The sequence below is a fragment of the Drosophila teissieri genome, chromosome X (genome assembly GCF_016746235.2).
Source record: "Drosophila teissieri strain GT53w chromosome X, Prin_Dtei_1.1, whole genome shotgun sequence".
NCBI classification, from domain to species: Eukaryota; Metazoa; Arthropoda; class Insecta; order Diptera; family Drosophilidae; genus Drosophila; species Drosophila teissieri.
Genome location: NC_053034.1, coordinates 12,784,360 through 12,806,270, shown reverse-complemented (window position 1 = coordinate 12,806,270; position 21,911 = coordinate 12,784,360). Strand labels below are relative to the sequence as shown.

The window sequence follows — 21,911 nt, the reverse complement described above, 5'->3', positions numbered from 1 at the left end:
AAAATAATTTTTTTTTCAAATTTTTTCCAATTTTTGATGATGATATTTGGATTTTGGCCGAAAATCGATTTTCTGTTTTTCTGCGATTATAAAGATCAGTATTTTGATCAGAACATTCGAAATATTGGTCCAAATATGGAATGTCATATCTCGTTGAATTCGTAATTAAATTTCCAATCAAACTGTGTTTACCAAAAAAAATTAATTTTTTTTTAAAGTTGTTCCCATTTTTTGATGATGATATTTGGATTTTGGCCGAAAATCGGTTTTCTGTGTTTTTGCGATTTTATTATCAGTATTTTGATCAGAACATTCGAAATATTGCTCCAAATATGGAATGTCATATCTCGTTGAATTCGTAATTAAATTTCCAATCAAACTGTGTTTACCAAAAAAAATTAATTTTTTTTAAATTTGTTCCCATTTTTTGATGATGATATTTGGATTTTGGCCGAAAATCGGTTTTCTGTGTTTTTGCGATTTTATTATCAGTATTTTGATCAGAACATTCGAAATATTGCTCCAAATATGGAATGTCATATCTCGTTGAATTCGTAATTAAATTTCCAATCGAACTGTGTTTACCAAAAAAAATTAATTTTTTTTTTAATTTTTTCCCATTTTTTGATGATGATATTTGGATTTTGGCCGAAAATCGGTTTTCTGAGTTTTTGCGATTTAAATATCAGTATTTTGATCAGAACATTCGAAATATTGCTCCAAATATGGAATGTCATATCTCGTTAAATTCGTAGTTAAATTTCCAATCGAACTGTGTTTACAGATCAAAATTAATTTTTTTTTCAAATTTTTTCCAATTTTTGATGATGATATTTGGATTTTGGCCGAAAATCGGTTTTCTGTGTTTTTGCGATTTAACTATCAGTATTTTAATCAGAACATTCGAAATATTGCTCCAAATATGGAATGTCATATCTCGTTAAATTCGTAGTTAAATTTCCAATCGAACTGTGTTTACAGATCAAAATTAATTTTTTTTTCAAATTTTTTCCAATTTTTGATGATGATATTTGGATTTTGGCCGAAAATCGGTTTTCTGTGTTTTTGCGATTTAACTATCAGTATTTTAATCAGAACATTCGAAATATTGCTCCAAATATGGAATGTCATATCTCGTTAAATTCGTAGTTAAATTTCCAATCGAACTGTGTTTACAGATCAAAATTAATTTTTTTTCAAATTTTTTCCATTTTTTGATGATGATATTTGGATTTTGGCCGAAAATCGGTTTTCTGTGTTTTTGCGATTTTATTATCAGTATTTTGATCAGAACATTCGAAATATTGCTCCAAATATGGAATGTTATATCTCGTTGAATTCGTAATTAAATTTCCAATCGAACTGTGTTTACAGATCAAAATTAATTTTTTTTTCAAATTTTTTCCAATTTTTGATGATGATATTTGGATTTTGGCCGAAAATCGGTTTTCTGTGTTTTTGCGATTTAACTATCAGTATTTTAATCAGAACATTCGAAATATTGCTCCAAATATGGAATGTCATATCTCGTTAAATTCGTAGTTAAATTTCCAATCGAACTGTGTTTACCAAAAAAAATTAATTTTTTTTTCAAATTTTTTCCAATTTTTGATGATGATATTTGGATTTTGGCCGAAAATCGGTTTTCTGTGTTTTTGCGATTTAACTATCAGTATTTTAATCAGAACATTCGAAATATTGGTCCAAATATGGAATGTCATGTCTCATTGAATTCGTAATTAAATTTCCAATCGAACTGTGTTTACAGATAAAAATTAATTTTTTTTTCAAAATTTTGTCCAATTTTTGATGATGATATTTGGATTTTGGCCGAAAATCGGTTTTCTGAGTTTTTGCGATTTAAATATCAGTATTTTGATCAGAACATTCGAAATATTGCTCCAAATATGGAATGTTATATCTCGTTGAATTCGTAATTAAATTTCCAATCGAACTGTGTTTACCAAAAAAAATTAATTTTTTTTCAAATTTTTTCCAATTTTTGATGATGATATTTGGATTTGGGCCGAAAATCGGTTTTCTGTGTTTTTGCGATTTAAATATCAGTATTTTGATCAGAACATTCGAAATATTGCTCCAAATATGGAATGTTATATCTCGTTGAATTCGTAATTAAATTTCCAATCGAACTGTGTTTACAGATCAAAATTAATTTTTTTTTCAAATTTTTTCCAATTTTTGATGATGATATTTGGATTTTGGCCGAAAATCGGTTTTCTGTGTTTTTGCGATTTAACTATCAGTATTTTAATCAGAACATTCGAAATATTGCTCCAAATATGGAATGTCATATCTCGTTAAATTCGTAGTTAAATTTCCAATCGAACTGTGTTTACAGATCAAAATTAATTTTTTTTTCAAATTTTTTCCAATTTTTGATGATGATATTTGGATTTTGGCCGAAAATCGGTTTTCTGTGTTTTTGCGATTTAACTATCAGTATTTTAATCAGAACATTCGAAATATTGGTCCAAATATGGAATGTCATGTCTCATTGAATTCGTAATTAAATTTCCAATCGAACTGTGTTTACAGATAAAAATTAATTTTTTTTTCAAAATTTTGTCCAATTTTTGATGATGATATTTGGATTTTGGCCGAAAATCGGTTTTCTGTGTTTTTGCGATTTAACTATCAGTATTTTAATCAGAACATTCGAAATATTGGTCCAAATATGGAATGTTATATCTCGTTGAATTCGTAATTAAATTTCCAATCGAACTGTGTTTACCAAAAAAAAATAATTTTTTTTTCAAATTTTTTCCAATTTTTGATGATGATATTTGGATTTGGGCCGAAAATCGGTTTTCTGTGTTTTTGGGATTTAAATATCAGTATTTTGATCAGAACATTCGAAATATTGCTCCAAATATGGAATGTTATATCTCGTTGAATTCGTAATTAAATTTCCAATCGAACTGTGTTTACAGATCAAAATTAATTTTTTTTTCAAATTTTTTCCAATTTTTGATGATGATATTTGGATTTTGGCCGAAAATCGGTTTTCTGTGTTTTTGCGATTTAAATATCAGTATTTTAATCAGAACATTCGAAATATTGCTCCAAATATGGAATGTCATATCTCGTTAAATTCGTAGTTAAATTTCCAATCGAACTGTGTTTACAGATCAAAATTAATTTTGTTTTCAAATTTTTTCCAATTTTTGATGATGATATTTGGATTTTGGCCGAAAATCGGTTTTCTGTGTTTTTGCGATTTAACTATCAGTATTTTAATCAGAACATTTGAAATATTGCTCCAAATATGGAATGTCATATCTCGTTGAATTCGTAATTAAATTTCCAATCGAACTGTGTTATTCTAAAAGATAATTTTACAAAGTCCGCAAGAAAAGGAAGAGGCGTCATAAGAATTGGTATCTAGCTGTGCAAATCGCTTATTATTTAAGATTTTGACCATTTTTAGTTAGGTTAAGATAAGAAACGATCAAAAACCGACATTTTGGAAACGATCCAAAAATGGTCAAAAAGCGCATAATGGCAGCTCTGGTTTCCATATCTCTGGCCCATGCAACGTATAGCATTTTAGCATTTTCTTTAATTAATGACTCAGTGAGGTAATCAATTTGTAATTTAATTTGCAATTTTATTTACATAGCAATTGATTTTGATTGTTGCGTTACAATTACACAGCCCCGCGGCGATCGGCTGCTCGCAAACTTCCCCACTGGGCGAGGGGCTCCCATTGGGGGAAGTGGGGGAAAATGGGGGAGGCGATCGGCACAGAAGCAGAGACATATAGCCATCCAGTCCGACCAGATCGGACCCAATCCCCGATCGAAGGCTTTGTGTTTGGCTCAAAGCGACTGCAATCGCATGCGATTTGCATGCAACTGGCACTGAAACATGTTTCCCCCTTTCGCGGGGAGGGGTAAAAGGTGGGGGTGTTGCGGTACTGGCTGCTGGTCTCATAAATAAATCAAGTATCAGCATCTGACACCAAAGCCAAGCCGAAGTTGTGGGCACCCTACACCAAGTATCTATGAAGTACAATAGCTTACACTTCAAGATACTTTCTCAACTGCCTAACATACCAATCCGACTGACTAAGCTAGCTGTTTTATCTGTGTATCTAATGCATTATTCTTAAGGAGTATGAAAGGCGAAGCATTAAGCATATAATATGCAGACTTGTGAAACTTTCCTCATTATTTCAGATGGAAATTGTAAATGGCAAATGAATGCAATTTCTGTTTTGTTTACCAAAACCAAGCTGATAGCTTTCAAGCATCATTCATACATCATCCAAATGATCGAGAATCGAAAACAGAATTCCTGGCTGCCATGGAAGTGCATATACCCCGCGGAGATCAGAACAGCAGGAGGGCATCCAAATAGATGAAATTCCAGCGGCGAAGGTGTTAAATGCCAGCGAGTGCAATTTACATCATCGATTTTATTAGCCGGCAGCGTTTATAATTCAATTAAAGTGAAATACTTGCACAATTTCCATTCCCTGCCACATCATGTGGCGTCTTTCCCCTTCCTCTTCCCCTTCCCCTTCAGTTCGATTCGTTGGCATTAAGTTCGCTTGTTCCACAGCCAAATCGGTGGCGGTTAATTGGCGCATTTTGCTGATGTTTATTGAATATTATTATGATGTTTATGGCTTTTGGCTGTTATTGTCATGCTGACAAATTAGTTTCACACTTTGCCGGCGAACCGCCAACGCCCCGAGCGAAACACCCACTCCATTTCCATTTCCATTCCATTCCCGCATCCACATCCACGTCCACATCCACGTCCACATCCACGTCCATCTGGGCATCCAATCCGGGGTTTTCATTCATGACTACTCCATGCCGGTTCGCTTCAGTATGGTTCATTCCATTCCGCTTTTAACTGTCCGCCCACCGTCTTTGGTTAGTTGCTGCACTGAGAAAATATCATAGTACCCAATACAAAGCTTGTAATTAAAGCAAACATTTTATTACTCCTAGACAACATATGTATCCCGTTAAGTATGCAACACTTTGTGTCACACTTTGCGGTTCTAGTTTTATATGCTTCTTAACCAAAATGCACTTCATTTTCCCCAGTGCATTTATTTTCAAATTTCAGAGTTGGAAGCGAACACTAAACACTGAAATCTGAAATCTGAAACTGGAACGGAGCGTTCCACTTTTGGCCGGGCCGCCTGCATTTATAATTAGTTCCAAATTTGTCGACGCCATGATTTGTTTTGGCTCCTTTTTTGGCCATGTCCAGGTCTACGTCCAAATTGGTTTTTAATTCATAAAATCGAAAAAAAATCGAAAAAAAGAAAAACAAACTAAATAACAAATATCGAAATTGAAATTGAAATTTCGTCTGTCTTGTAGTTGTTTTGCCTTTATTATTATGTCAGATCGCGTGGCCAGGGAAATAATCAACATTTCAAACATTCACATTCGACGGATGGCTCGAATTGGAGCGTGGCATTTGGAGAATTTCGGTTCGGGGTTCGTGTTAATTTTACGCAGAAATCAGAAATCTCCGGCATGCTAATCGAATCGGTTCCACAATTCTTCATCCATACATCGTACATCGCAGTGGGCTGTGGGGCTATTCTGTTTATTTCCGATGCGAATCTGTTCATTTGATACCCAATTTGTAGTGAGCTTTTATTTTGCCCACCTTGTCATGAATAGTTTGGTAATTTCACTGAAGTTTGGATGGCTATATGTGTTTTTAATCAGTTGATTTCAGTCTTAACTGATGAAAATCAATACCCATTGTCGCAGAACCCAATCCGGAATAATCCCAATAACCCGAGCTGATCTGGGCTGCGGAGCTTGTTGGGGCAATTAGCCGGCGACACGAGTGTCAACATGATTTGACCTCCTTGGGGCACATTTGTATGCAATCAGTTAACAATCAGCGTTGGATGTTGCCAGGCGATCCGTGAGATACAAGATACATTCGCGCTGCAAGTCCGCTGATTGGGGGAGTGACACACATTGATTCAAGTGGGCAGAATTCGCCACTGAGGGCAGGAGCATTCGATATGGGAGTGAATAGTGTAGGAAGGGATAATGATCAAAGATATATATTTATGACGAAGAGCTGATTATTGATAAGAGAACCAGTTGAAATGCAACTCCATAAGTTCATAAGTTCCATCTATTTGATATACCGATTATAATGGCGTTCGATTTGTTGCCATTTCCATTTCCATTTCAGTTAATTCCGTTTTAATGATCTCGCATTGCCTGATATATGGATCAGAGCTTGGCGAGCAGATCGCCAATTGCAGTGCTGATAGATGAAGTCATCGCCTGTCTTGGCGGCGATTTCTCTATCCATCTGTATCTGTATCTGTATCGGTATCGTTTCCTCCATCTGTCCGCAGCGCAAGTGCGCTTGTATCTGACAGATACGTACGTACATTTGCGATTTAGCCCAGGCTCGACTTTTAGCCATATCGGAAAAGACCTGCCAGCCTCGCGTGATCTTGTGTAGTCCGAGACTTGGATCCGATAAACTGTTTCGTGAATGGGCCAATCGGGTGCTGCACTGCGAGATAATCGTAGTAACCATAAGTAATAAATGTTTTTACAGCGTCAGCTCATTTCAGACAAAATGCATCTGGTGGATATTATTCCATTTTGATGGGACATTCTGGTCTTTAAGTGCACTCGTTTCATGATCTATTTGAGCGTGAAATCGCCGGCGATCGCCAATAAAAGTGTATCGCAAAGTCGTGGCCAAACAATCGAGAGGTGAATTGATTTCAGTGAGTGCGGTGCAGTGACAGCTGCAATCAAAACAAAGTTAGGCAAACGTTTATTCACATTGTATATCAATAAAGTTTTACACATGCTTTGCATATTTGCGGCAATTAACCGCGCGACTGCGAATGAAAATCAGACAGCGTCGGATAATTGATGATTATGAGTGTGAGTATGAGTTTGAGTATGAATACCAGTACGAGTTCGAGTTCGAGTACGTCTATGACGGCGATATTGAGTGCTGTTTAAATGTCGTGAGCGTGTTCGGTGTGACACATAAATAAGCGAGTACAGATATCATCTCTGCGTTGGATTTTATGGATATTATAGATACTATGAATATTATGGATACTATGGTGTGGCTGATCCGAAGGGTTTGGCCGGGCCAACTCAATCAACTGATAGCGCGCCGAAAATGCAAATGCCAGCTTCCAGATGTTCCGCCGATCGATTTTCGAGAGATAGTGTCAACACGAATCGTGGAACGCCAACACCAAAACCAAAGCCAACACCAACACCAATGGCAGAGCTCATTGCTTGGATCTAATCTGCGTCCCATGACTGTGGCTCGGATCTCCGCCGATCTGGGCGTCTTTCGGTAGCCGCCACACCCACAGCCAGCACCTATCACCTCCCACCACCCACCCACACACGTTACACCGCGAGAAAATATAGCTTCGCTTATATTACTAACATTGCAAAGGAAGCTTTGAATTGTTTAGCACTGGCCAAATGATTCTGTACTACTGATTCATAAATGAAATCGATCTCCACTTTATTATGTTCAGCGAGTTTTCAGCACGTACAAGATCGTTGTGAAGTATTTCTCGCAGTGCAGCAAAGCCAGAGTCACAGGGCCAATTGTCGTGCCACTGGCCGCGCCCCTCGGCAGCTCAGAAACGGCAATGGCTAAAGTATATTCATTTGTTTGCCAATCAGCCTGTCAATAATTGTCAACAAGGTGTGACTATGCCAATATTTAATTATTCGATTTCATTCAACGGCAACAACATCACCACATCATCACCAACATCAGCACATCAGTGCCAACAACTTGGTATTCGAGCGGACTAACTGATTTCACTTCGCTAATCTTTTAACCAGTCAGGTGCTGCAGATCGAGGGTAACTCTAACTTCGAATCAAATTTGACTGCTTTCGATTCATAGACAGCATTTTGATGTGTTTCCCAATTCAGAACATACGATCCAATCGAAAGTTTGCCCGGAAACGTGAAGAGCTCTCGGGCCCCGAAAAAAGCATTTGACAATCAGCATTCTGGGCCATAAGAGTCATTTGGATAATTTGGTGTGTCGGTTATAAAAAGCGAGATATAATTGCTCCATAATATAATTTATGGGCTTAATTGTCTGCTTGTCTGCGGCGAAATGCCATTTCGAAAATTCGAAAATTGAGTTGGCTAATAAAAGTGGTCGATGTGAAAAGAACGTTGGCCCACAGATCAGTAAAACGAGCACAATTTGATTGTTATTGTGTATATATATATGAATGCATATATATTTGGATATATTTCGAATATATTTTGTCTATATCTTAATTCACTTTTTTGTATTTGCATTTTTTGTTCCTTTTCATAGTTCGAATTGGATTTGTTTCGTTGCTATTGCTTTTGCGCATTGAACAAAAGTCTAATAAACTCATCATTTAAGTCTCGATTGTCGTAATTAATAAAAAATAAACGATTTTAGATGATTTTGTAGTTTTTGTTTATTCTCCATGTGTGTGTTTTGTTGATGGTTTTTTTGATTTTTGATTCTCAATTTTTGTTTAATTCGTAAACACTAAATTTAAGTTATTAGTACAAGTTTGTTTAGCTCCTCGTTGAATTAAATATTTTTGCTCGCCATTGATCAATGATTTAAAATTAATCAATCAGTTATTAAATATAGAATATTTATATATATATATATATTTTTATACAAGCTACAAAAAAAATCATTACAATAATAATAAACATAAAATAATAATAAGAATAATTTAATAGAATAAAAAATTAATACAATTTCTGTCTGTGTATGCGTTTGATTTTCTCATCTTTTTGTTTCTTTTTTCGTTTTTTGTTCTTTTTCTCTTCATGTGTGTATGTGTGCGATTGTGTATAAATATGTATGTGTACATGGCATTTTTTGAAATAGTTTTCGGTTTTTTTTTAACAAATTTTGTACATAATTATTGAAAATGTCTCAAAAAATGTATTTTAATTTAAAGGTATACTCCTAAAAAGAAATACAAACATTTCAATGTGTATGTGTGTGCATGTTGATGCTAAATGTATGTGTATGTGTGTGTGTGTGTGTTGGTGTGAGTAACAATTAGTACAAAATAATTTCACATTGAAAAGCTGCGTTTTCAATTTCCTTCATTTTCTTGCTTGCGAAAAACATATTTAAAGCTAATTATATTTTTGCCATTCAGTCAATCAGTTGAAACTTTCGGGTTGCTAAATTATATTCATCGATACAAATGTCGATTTAACCACGTGATGCGTTTCCCACTGTTTTTTTGTTTCTCATAAATTATATAGATATATATGTATATATAAATATATATATATAGATATATATGTATATATAAAAAATATTGTATATATGTATAATCAGAATAATTAGATTTAAGTTAATATTCCCACGACAACTGCTGCGCCATCGATTCGCTTTCAATGTCCATTTAAATTTCAATTTAAATGAATTGAAAAGGTTTAAGTATTTCAATAAGTCAAATATGCGTGTGTGTGTGTGTGTGTGTTTTCAAAACTCAGTACAGTTTCAATTTCGAATTCTTTTTGCTTTTGTTTTTGGTTGTGGTTTTTTAAGGTATCTTTTTTTGTTTGTTTTTGTAATAAATTAAAATTTTATTTTAATGTTTTTGTTTTTTGTTTTTTGGGTGTTTGGTGGGGGGAGGTGGGGGATTTGTAACGAAAAGAAATTCCGAAAATGCTTTCTATAGAAAATTCTGCGCTGGAGAATTTAAAGCAAACTGCACTGGTCTCAATGTCCTGTTCCAAGGACCTCATTAGCTCTCTCTTTCCCTCTCTCTACTACTCCGTTTTCCTCCGTAAAATATATATATTTTTTTGAGATTTCTCTCCATCGCTTTTCCCGCCGCTTTCAAATATATAATACAAGTTCTCATTGCTGCCACATAATAATAACAACAACAACGATCTATGCAACTCCTTGCACAAGTGTGTGTGTGTATGTGCTCGCCTGTGTGGGTGATGTGGGTGTGAGTGTGTGTGAGTGTGTGTGTGTGAGTGGTGGTGAGCGAGTGTAGCCACTCGTTCGCCTGCCGCCAAGGATCTGATACTGGATTGGGATCCCATCCGCCACGTGGAGCCGCTCAGCTGGAGGAGCGCTGCTGGTGGTGCGGCTGCCGCTTGTGGTGGCGCCTCGATCTCCGGCACTGGGTGGAGCAGCACTCGTCGATGGCCGGAGCCGCTGCGTCCGGCTTCTCGAAGAGACGCCGCTTGCTGGTCACGCGCGTCTGCTGCTGGCACGTGGAGCGGGAGCAGCGCTTGCGGTCGCAGTTCACCTTGGAGTCCTGCAATGGAAACAAAAGGAGTACATAAGTTAGTAAGCAAATCATTTAAGCGATAGTTCCAGAATTCCAGTGAAGGAATAGAAATGCAATAGAAAGTAATTATGTGGACACTCACCTTGCAGCGGCACTTGATGCACTTCTGCTCGCCGTGGGACATGAGGATGGGGTGCCACTCCTGGCCGTTCTCGTACACCTTGTTCACCACCTTGCAGCCGCCGTTGGCCAGCACCTCCTCAGCGCTGTGGCTGGGCGATCGCTGCATGGCCTGATCCTGCAGCACGTTGGGATTGTTGGGCGCCGCCTTGTGGCCGTTGGAGCTGCTCTGCTTGCCCTCCGGACAGATCTTGCAGCAGGCCTTCTTGTCGGGGCGGTAGGCCAGCTTCTCGCTGCACTGCAGCGGCGGGCAGACGAGCCGGGGACAGCGGATCTCGAGGGTGAGGGGATCGCAGCTGCAGGTGGTGCACGTGTCGAAGCCGTTGGGCGGCAGGAATGGATGCCAACTGGCGCCGGCGGGATGGAACTGCTCGCCCAGGCGGCAGCCGCGTCGCTGTTGCAGCAAGTCGGTGGCATTGGTGGCTGGCGAGGATTGCGCCGAGTAGTCGGCGGCCTCCTTCTTGGGCACACAGCTGGGACAGCACTCCCCCTCCCGCTGGAGCAGCTGCTCCGTAGCCTTGCACTTGAGGGCCGGACACTTGATGACCTCGCAACTGGACTGGCCACGCAGACAGGCGCACATCTGGCAGGCATCCTGGGCGCTGCGCCACTGCTCCGATTCGTTGTAGAAGCGGCCGGAGTGGAAGCACTTGGTCTCGCCGTTGACCAAGTGGTTGTCATTGTGATCGCCCGGCACTGGCACATTGTTGTCCGTGTAGACGGGGAAGCAGTGGCCCGGCACCTTGGTGCTCTTCAGCTTGCCGCGCAGCAGGAGCTGCTTGGAGTGCTTGGAGTGGACCTCCAGATAGCAGACGCTCATCTCCAGCTTGATCAGTTCGGCGGACGGCATGCTGAGGAAGAAGCCCTCCAGATAGGAGCCGTTGAACTCCTCGAGCAGCTTCCTCGTCACCGGCGCACCAATCGCCTCGATGGGCTTCTCCTCCAGATACAGCTGCAGATCCTGGGCGGGCACACCGCTGAGCGTCACCTCGTAGTGCAGATTGCACTCGTTGTCGATGGACATCCAGGCCATGCCCACGGCATGTGGATTCTGTGCCTCCGAGTGCTCCTGTCGCTTCAGCAGTATGGGCTCCGCCGAGTCCCGAGCATCGGCCACGGGTCGCGGTACCAGACGGCCACGGATCAGGCTCGTCTCGTGCTCGGTGGCCACATTGACGCCCAGTTCGCCGGCGTACAGGGACTCGAGGACCTTGGGGCCCAGCTTCTCCACACTGCCAATGGCCTGGTTGAAGTTGAAGCTGGGCGTCAGATCCTCCAGCTTGGCCTTGCGCTTGCCCTGCTCCTCGATCAGGCTGATGTTGGGCCTGTCCCGGGTGTTCACGTGCTCCGTTTCGATGTTGTAGGCCAGCGATCCGTCGGTGTTCAGGTAGACCCACGCCAGGCCGCTGCTCTTGGTCGAGGATTCGGCACTGTGCGGCGCCAGCAGGGTCTGGAAGATCTCGCAGCTGGCCCGGGTCACGATGTGTCCCTGGATGCGCAGATGTGGGTACTTCTTGGACTCGACGGTCAGCAGGAGTTTGCCACGCGACATCAGGCGCAGATTCTGTATGGAAATGGGCGACGACAGCTCCAGGACATTGATCTCGGCGGAGGGCTTGCGCACCCGTGGAATCTCATCGAAGATCACCTCCTTGCGTTCGGCCAACTCGATTTTCACACTGAGCGCGGCATCGGCGTACTCCTCGGCACCAAAGACGCCATTGAAGACCAGGGTGAGATGCATCGATGAGGCGGCGCCGCTGCTGGTGGACACGATGGCTGTGCCACCGGCTCCGGCCAGCTGGGGATCCGTTTTGCCATCGGGCAGCGGTGCCTCCAGCAGCGAACTGAACAGCTCCGTCTGCAGGGCCGTATACTTGGCCACCTTGCCGGCCAGCGCCAACTCCGCCTGCTGCTTGTTGCCCCAGAGGAGGACGACATGGAGGCGATCGTCGCGCAGGATGCGCTTGTAGTCACGTGGTACTCGTCGCCACACACCGCAGATCTTGCCGGTGGCATTCTGATAGACACTCAGGGTGCCCGCCAAGGTGGTCTCCAGTTGGTGCTCCTCCAGGATGACGCCCGCATCGTCGACAAATTGAATGGCACGCGGACGACCGATGCGCGATGAGGTGTAGAAGGAGTAGTAGAGGTTCTTCTTGTGGAACAGGAAGCGGGCGGTGGCCACCACGTTCTGCGGATTGTAGGTGGTGTACATGGACTTCATTTCCTCGCCCTTGAGGAAGTAGGAGGTGCGGCCCGTCAGCAACGCAGCGTAATCTGTAAACAATACCAATCAAATGGAAGGTGGAGATAGGCCAGGTGTTAGATATATATGCTTTCTTCTGAGTATCGAATGGGGGAGATTTGGATTAGAATTTTCCGCAGGATTTGGCGGATTCTACGGAGTGGGATCTGAGTGGGTGTCCGGGACTCTTGTACTTACGTTTCATGTTGCGCTCTTCCTCTTCGTTGGGCACTGGCACATCCAAGGCGACATCCGTATCTGGAAGATGGAGGGAATACAAATGGAGAATGAGATGCTGCTGGGCGATAAGGTACGACCTTAAATGGAATTTAGATAGCAACAAATGCATCAAAGCAGCCGGACCGCCAGCCATTCACCATCCATCCATCCATCCTTCCATCCATCCACAATTTGTGGACACAATTCCGGCATTCAACCAAAATTCCAGTTGAATGGGTGAATGGTGAATGGCTGAATGGATGGACGAATGGACGGAATGCCAGGGGATCGGATCATCATGAATGGCAGTGCCAGCACCAGGTAGAGATGCCACCTCCGAACTAAGACCTTCCTATTCCACCTCTCGCTTCCACCCAGGTGGCATTCATTAATCGTGCATAAATTGAGGGCAGGTAGCAGGCAGAAGGTAGCGTCTCTCGAACGGGAAGTCTAACCTACATCTAACTAGGGAAGTGCTTTGTATTTGAGCATCTGAGGATCTGAGCATCTGAGGATCTGAGGGTTTCGCTTCCCGGAATCCACATGACACGTGAAATTTGGCGTGAAAGTGGGTGGACGCATTTCCGCTGTCCCGCTGATTGACACCCCGCCAGAGTTTGCGCATAAATCACCATCATCGATTCCGAATCAGAATCAAAATCAGCATCGGATTCAGAATCAGAATCAAAATCGAAATCCGAATTGGAGAATCTCAGTCAGTTCGTTAGAAGTGGCAGTTCAGCGACAAAAGCTGATTAAAGATGGAGAAACTGAGGACTGAGGAAGACTGAAGACTGGACCTGGACCTCTGATTCTGCGCGCTGTCGATGATGCCGCATTGGCATTTCGATTATTTTATGCTGCTCCTTCCACTTCAGCGCAAATCCCCGGCCTTTAAGCCGCAAAAAAAAGAAAGAAAGGGAGAAATAAGGCAGAGATATATACGAAAAAAATCAGGGGAAAAAGGAATGAACTGAACGAGAACTTCGGGCCGGCATCGCATAATGAAGGGCGACAAATCTGACACCTTGTATAGCATTTTATTGAGAGCCCCTTCTTCCTCGGACTCCTCCTTGGAGTCTTCCTCGGAGTCTTCCTTGGAGTCTTCCCCCTGCTCTTTCTTATTCTTCTACTCGGCGGCTTCTGCCGTCCGATCTTATCGCCTGATCTTAATACGAGCCACTTCGCCAGCCAGCCAGCCATCCAGTCATCCAGCCATCCGGCCAGCCAGTTTTGGCTTTAGACTGGGCTTTTTTCCCTGCCCCCAACTTCTCGAATCGCTTCTCGCCTTTTCTTTTCAATTTGTGGCTCTACATTCTTGGGGCTTATTGGTGGTGTCTCCTCCACGGAGTCGCAGGCATCTCTGCCCTTGAATCGCGCTTGCAGATGAATGAAATTTTCGTTCGTTTTTTTTTTTTTGATTTTTTTTCATTTCGTAGGTCTTTGCTGTAAGCCAAGATAAATGAGTTTTGGTGCGCACAAAGACGACGACACGTCGAGCGGTGCACAGTGGATGGGGTTACCCCTTGAGCGGACAAACGAACTGGCGGACAAACGGACAAGCGGACATGCGGACAAACGGACAGAGAGACAGTATATGAGCCGACAAAGCCGCGACCGAAAGACAAACGACACCTCGGCATTGACTCAACGCTTTGGTATGTGGGGCCGGCCCCAAAAGAATCTCGGCGGCAGCTCATTAACAAAACTGAAGACTTGGAATGGGGCAAACAAAAACACCAAAAAACCGAGAGAATGAAAAAAAACAAAAACAGAAAAAAGAAACAGAAAATAGAATCGTTCGAAAGTGTTTCCCAAATGTGCGGCATTTGAAGATATACTCAGGTTTCCACAGAAATGCCGAGCACGTGAGAATGATTTGATAAATCAGTCTCGAATATCATGTCATATTACCAGGTGTGTGGGATCAACACCATGAGCCCTCGTAAAAGGGGACTAGCTGGAGTGGGGATGTGCCATATAAAGTAGTATGTTGAGCAGTTAATGTACGAATTAAATCGTAAGAGTTCTCGATGGGCAAACCATTAGGAAATCATCCAGTTCAGTATAAACGCTCCCCAACTCTTTGGCCCCGGGAATTTTACCAAGCAGCAAGAGTATAAAATGCCATTATAATCTCCGGTTTAGATCATTCGATTCAGATAGGTTTTCGGTTTTCGGAGCCCAAACCGACGCCTTGTTAGCTCTATTTCTCGGCCTTATCGCGATCCACAATCTCAACTCGGGCAACGAAAATATAAAGGCCGTAGAGTGGGAATATAATAGACAGTTCCGTTCCGTTCCGTTCGCCGCTGCCGCTTGCGATGCAGAACCGATAAAGATACAGATACAGATACAGATACAGATAAAGATAAAGTTGAGGATTTTATTGTTCGATGGCGCACCTCACGCCCGGCCATAAAAATGAATTTGGCCCGGCGATCCTTTTGTGGCACAACAAAGTTGCTGCTGCTGCTGTTGCTGGGCTGAGATCTCCGATCTTCGATCTGGATTCCGATCTTCAGATCTTTGAATCTGGGCATCTGTGGATGTGGAAATGGAGGAGAGAAAAGGGCTGGACCGACCACGACCACCACCACAAAAGATGTCATCAAGTTGAATTGTCAACTCTGGCGACTCCGCCTAATGGGATCGATGCGATGCGATGCGCTGCGAGTCGTTTGGAGTCGATGGAATCGAGAAGCATTAACTTTTATTGTCTACCTGGGGATATGGCCCCGATCGGCCATCTCTTTCCACCTTTCTCTCAAACGGCGACCGCCCGCCGTTTGTGGCGGCAAATGAGATAATTTAATAAGCGTTAAAATGCCCGAGTTATGTCATTATAAAAATGAACGAACAAAAAATGCCAGGCATAAATTAATGCCGCTTGCTCTGCTTGGATTCCGCGGAGCAGGAGGAACTGGAGGAGCTGGAGGAGGGCACAAGGAGCAGAGCCAAAAGATTCGAGCCCAAAAATGGACATTTAACGAAGGTAGGCAATTGTTGATGTTGATTATATGGCCATGTCATGAGCTTCAAGCTCCAGGCAGCGGCTCTGCGGGCCTGACAACTTGCCCAGGACGAGCAGCAGCTACAGTGGAGCTTCGCATCTACACACTCCATTCAAATGTGCAGTTTCAGTTCAATTTCAAGACTAACTGCTGATTTCTAATGTTTTCTAACCGCAACTCAGCTGGAAGCAGTTTAGTTTGCTGACTGAGGGCCACTTCTGGTGGCTAAGATAGCAGCTAAGATATACTGCCCCTTTTTTTTTAGAGTGCATCTATAATATGCGGAGTATGGGGCAAAAAACCAAGTTAGGCAAAAAATAACTTTGGAAGCGATCGTTGCGAGCCGGGCTGCTGTACTCGCATTGTTGCTGCTGTTGTTGCCGCGAAATATTTGTACAATAGCCCAGGCCATACTAGATGGCTAGCTGGCTAGCTAGTGGCTAGATGCTAGATGGCTAGATGGCTAGATGCTGCCGGATAGATGGCTAGCTGGCTAGATGGCCGACTAGTCAGCCGGTGACTGCGTGAGAGCCAAAGAGTCTCGCTGGAAAAGCCGCGCCCGTGCCTTCTAACTATTTATGGCAAACGAGTTGCGTTGCGTTGGGAGTTTTCTTTTTGGAAGCAAAGCAACAACAAAATGTACAAAATATAAGCAAATTTTTAAGTAAAGCTAAGTAAAGTAGGGGGAAAAACGAGAAGAGAAAACCAATGAGCAGCGTGGGGAAAAGTGAAATTGTTTTCGGGTTGGAAGGTCCGCGGGTCAACGGCTCTTTGCATAAGCCAAATGAAAAATTGCCGCAAAACGGAAACTAATGATGTGATGCAGCGACCGCCTTAACCCCTCAGCCGCACCGTGCCGCATTCCGCCCACCCCCCTCTCTCTGCCCCATTCCCGTTCGGTGGCAACCAGTTTGCCCCATGCCACACAGCAACTTCCAGTAAACCAGCAACCAGCAACTGGCAACCAGCAACTGGCAACCAGCAACTGGCAACCAGCAACTGGCAACTGGCAACTAGCAACAAGCCAGCAGCAACATGCAACATGCAGCAGCAACTGGAATTCAGACAGCACTCGCCTGATTATGTGAAAAATGTCACAGAGAAAAGAGCCACGGAGTTCGTCACATTCTATCGAAATTTGTTATAACAAATAACGCAGTTCGATTTGATTTCCATTCAGGCCAATACTAAATTAAACACACATTTTGCAGAGCTATGCTATATACACAACTCAACTGAACTGTGGAAAAAAGTGAAAGAAAGCGACTGCTGTTCGGTGTTTGAGTCTCCGAGTCTTTGAGCTATTCAGTTTTAGACTTTATAACTCCCGGTAATTGGTCTATTAAGGCGCTGCGAATGCGGCACGTGCGCCCCCAATGGGACCCCTTCAAAGTGCTCAAATAAATACTTGAAATACATTGTACCGCCCGGCGGATCCGCCACGATAATATTATAAACCCAGGAACAGCAACAGCAACAGCAACAGCAATAGCAACAACTTTAGGCGCCGCTGGGGCGATATAAAATAGATTGAAAATAAAATAAAATAAAACAAAGCGAGCGAACTACACGAAAAAAGCATGGCACGCAAATAAATAAATGCAAAAGTCAACGAAATAAAAAATGAAACACAAAAAAAAAACAAAAAAAAACGAACTGAGCAAGAATGTGGCCATTATCCGAAGTAGTGGACCAAGGAATAGGAATCCGATTTGGATTCGGAATAGGAATAGGAATAGCAATGGGATTCATCGGCGGCGGCGACAGACATAAAAACGAAATATAAATTGCGTAGCGCTGACCTTCATTTCGGGCCAAGTAATTTTTCATAAACAATTTACGCGTTTCACTCAATACATATAGGTATAGGTATATGCATATATATACAAGCATATATGAGAGTATATATAGCGAGGTGTTTGGGGGCATCGTCATAACGTCTTGTTTTGTGTGGCAGCTGCCGTGGATGCTACGCATAATTATTCATGGCTGTGCGGACAACGAGGGACAAACAGATAGATATATCTCGAGATATGGTGGCTACTATATGGTGGCTATTATAGGGGCGATCTGGTCAGATGTGAGCTAATCCGCGATTTATGCGATCAAACAGAACGTTGTCGGTGTCAAAATATTGAAACATTAGCTGATGAATTACGACTGCACCCCACATGGCATATGCATATATCTACTCTGATTTTTGCCTGGCATTTGGCTTGAGGTGATGCATTTGTTGGGATCGATGTGGAATCAGGATCAGGATGTCTGGGACTTACCGTTCCGATCGCCGGGACAGGTCTTGCAGCATTTGCCGGGCAGCGAGATGGGATCATCGCATTTGGCCGGCGGACACTCGTTTTTGATATTGCGACACTGGACGCGTGCAACGATGCGTCGCTTCTTGGGTATCTGCAAAAAATACACAAAACAAAATGAGTAAGGAGAGATATTAAAAAAATAAAAAGAATAATAAAAAGAAACATTATGAAGCGTAAGAAACTAATTGGAATTAGTACGAGCAGTGCAGATTCCCAGGCCTGTCAGCTGCCACACTGATTTATGCCCCGTTGGCCAGCGAATCTGGTCTAAATCGCGGCTGAATCGAGCTGGCGATCGAGATCGCGACCAGATATATCGGCGTCTGGTCTATATAGATATAGAAATTCGGCGTGTTCGTCTTTTGATTATAATTATATCTTTATGAATTCGCCAGAGCTCTTTGGCTGCTGCTGCTTGTCTTTTTGATGTTCCCCCATCGCCTTTCGTGTTTCGTGTTTCGCTTTTCTGTTTTTTGTGTTTTGTTTTTATTATTAATTTTTATTGGTCGCCAGTGCCGCTGATGATGATAATAATGATAATAACGATCATCATGACGATGGTGTAGCCGCTGTGCTTAAAGTTCAACAGCAGCAACATGTTTTAAATAATTTTATGATGTGCTCATTTGCGACGCTTGCAGCCAACATATAAACATAAATTATAATTAATTCATTTCAAAGCTGACTTTTATGCAATGCACATTAAAAGTTGGCCAAAAAAGAAACATCACATTAGTGATGCATACTGGAGCACTGGAGAAGTCGCAGTGATCCATATATCCGCATGCATATAGAAGTAGTACCTATCTGCATATATATACATATATGGATATATATTATATAGTACATATCTGGCACGTCTGGTCCATCGCAGACTAGCAACAACAACTCACGCCCGCCCGGTGGCGTCAATTAATTTTCGTCTCCCGACTACGGATACGCATCTATATCTACGTAGTATAGATACATCTGCATCTGTATCGGTATCTGTATCTATAGGGGACCTCATGTTTTTTAGGCGGCGAGGACACGAGTGTGACATTTTTATGTGTCGCTTGGGAAAATTGCCCAGCATTGCCCTCGTTCCCTGCTTTTATTTTTTTGGCTTTATTTTTGCCTTGGTAGTGCAACACTTTTGCGTAATTCAATCGAACATCCACGAAAATGCTGAATTCCGAATTTCGAATTTCGGTTTTTGAATTTGGCAAGGTCCGTTGAATCCGTAGAATCTGTAGAATATTTGGCTGCGATTCGTAGCAGAGCTTTAAAATCGATATTAATCATGCGTGGAAATGCCATTAATTAGGCGAGCAACACAATCATTTTCATTTCGCATTTTTAGTGCCACTTTTCCCGCATTCCCGGCGATTTTCCGCAGCTTGTTGCGCATGTCACCGATCATTAGTCAATTTTCGTTATTTTGCATTTGAATTGAAATCTTTTCACTACTACTTAGGACTGCTGTGACTAACTAACTTGATAAATATTTATAAAAAAATTCCCTTTAACTTAATAAATAAATGTTTCATGTACTTACCGCTACACATTCACACTTGATGCAGTACATCACTCCGAAGGGTGGACCCAAATCCGCATACCAGGTGGACCCCAATTCGCGCAAGACTTTGCCAAACTGGCATTCGGTGACTGAAATGGAGAAAAAAAGGCAAAAATAAACATCTCATTCTGTTCGGTTTCCTCAATTGCCATTTAAGATCTATGGCATTGTACGTATATGTATGTATGTTTACTATTTTTTCAGGTTGCTGGCGCCAGTGCAATTTCCATTGCAATTGCCATTGCCTCTATATAGATTTGTATATATATGAACAGCCGATGCCTATTTATCATCAGCCGGCGATGATGCGAAGCGGGGCTAATAATTATAATGAAAATGCATAAAAATTCTAATGACAGACGCCCACAAGGAAGATGAAATGCAATCCACAAGGGGGATTGCCAATCGATCAGCAGCTAATTAACTTCAATCGAGCTCCACGCAGCTGGAAGCCCATCTTCGTGCTTATTTCGTTTTTGGTTCAGGTTTTCCAAGCCACTTCCTTGCCACACTCGGATACTCAGATACCCAGATACTCAGATACTCAGATACTCGGATACTAAGATCCATTTCGGGTGGGCAGACCGCTGCAATCAGAATTGCAGAACGTTTTCAGCCAAAAGCGGCGAAACGTACGTACAAATCGGAAAAAAAAACAAAAAAAAACAGAAAAACTGGCGCCACATTCGCTGAGAGGCGTTGAGTCGCTTCCGGCAGCGTTTTCAATTACAAATGCAAGCCAATACACTGAGAGATGTTTTCTCCTATGAATTCGCGACTATTTCAGAGCTTTTACCATTGGAGTTCAGTGCACTAAAAGAACTTTGTTTTAAAGCATAAAGCAATGTTTTTTGGAAGGGAAATCTTATAGCTTCGGCTTAGCTACAAGACTGATGCCCGATTAATTGCCGTGTAGCTAAGTGGATTAAGCAGCAGCGGCGTCTCCCTCTGGGGCGCCAACAAGTGTCAAATTGTGGGATTAGATCGAAAATACGACCACGAGCAGCTTCATCAGCAGCCATCCACTTTGATAGTCTCAATTTCATTAGCATCATTTTTGGGATTACGTTTTTTTCGCTTCGAACTTATATACATACATATATATATATATTTTTTTTGTTAATTGGCTGCGTGCGAGCGGCAAAACTTTGCACAAAATGCCACAAATCGTATGCAAATCGAAAACGCGACGCGTTATATTATTAATATATGTACCTTGGTCGGTGTCGCGGCAAAATTATGCTAAAACTTTTGGCGCCACTCATAAAAAATGTAAACGAAACAAAAGGAAAACGCCGCCCGCCGATAAAGTAGGCAGAAACGACCAAAAACGGCAACTTTCGTGGTCGCATGGCAATGAGTTTGTGGGGTGGGGAAAATTAATTAAATTAAAACCAAAGGTCGCGTCAAAAACGCGCCAAAGTCGCGGCGAAAACGCACCGAAAACGCAATCGTTTCGCAATTTATATTCAAGTGTGTGACGGACTTCCCACGTTCATAGATTTTCTAATTGAAACCTATGCAAATGCATGGCACTCGAAATGCCACATTTTGAAGTAATATCATTTGGAGTAAGTAGCAAGTAGATATTTTTCTGTGTGTAGCCAATCAACGGCAGTTGACACCTGTTGTGAGCTGCTGTTGTTGTTGGTGCTACTCGGTGGCTCCCCCGCGGTTATCGCACACATCATTCACACACGAATCCATATCTCTGCCGTATGCTGCCCTGATAATCGGCCAGCTCCTTTGGCTTTTTCGCATTTGCTCGCCAAATGGCTGGGGAGTAGTAAAAACTAATAGACAGCGCAAGAAGCGGGAGCGACAATAAACTAATTAGCTGAATACACGTGATAGCTGGGTATCTCCTTCAGTTGTTGTTTTTGCTGCACCCAAACCACCTGAAGCACCTGAGCCAGCTGAACCCCCTGAACCACCTGAGCCACCTAACCCACTGAGCCACTGAGAGGAGCCAAGAGAAGCAGCAGCAGCAGCAGGGAGACCGAAAAGCAGCGCAAAACCACCGAATCTGGTGACGGCGCCATGGCGTATACGTGATAAGTGGCGCTAACGACGCGCGACGTTTATCAAT

The 21,911-nt window shown here is 42.4% G+C and overlaps 1 protein-coding gene across 2 annotated transcripts in view; it reads right to left on the bottom strand.

Moving 5' to 3' along the window:
* Positions 1–8,957: 8,957 nt before the first annotated feature.
* LOC122624290 (dorsal-ventral patterning protein Sog) overlaps positions 8,958–21,911 on the bottom strand; it is a 30,018-nt gene continuing 17,064 nt past the window's right edge. For both annotated transcript variants that reach the window (XM_043803784.1, XM_043803785.1), the window contains 5 exons: positions 19,802–19,911; positions 18,223–18,355; positions 12,912–12,971; positions 10,428–12,745; positions 8,958–10,312 (listed from right to left, as the gene is read on the bottom strand). In XM_043803784.1, coding sequence (XP_043659719.1) covers positions 10,112–10,312; positions 10,428–12,745; positions 12,912–12,971; positions 18,223–18,355; positions 19,802–19,911 — 2,822 coding nt within the window. In that variant the 3' untranslated portion in view covers positions 8,958–10,111. The remainder of the gene's footprint in view (positions 10,313–10,427; positions 12,746–12,911; positions 12,972–18,222; positions 18,356–19,801; positions 19,912–21,911) is intronic.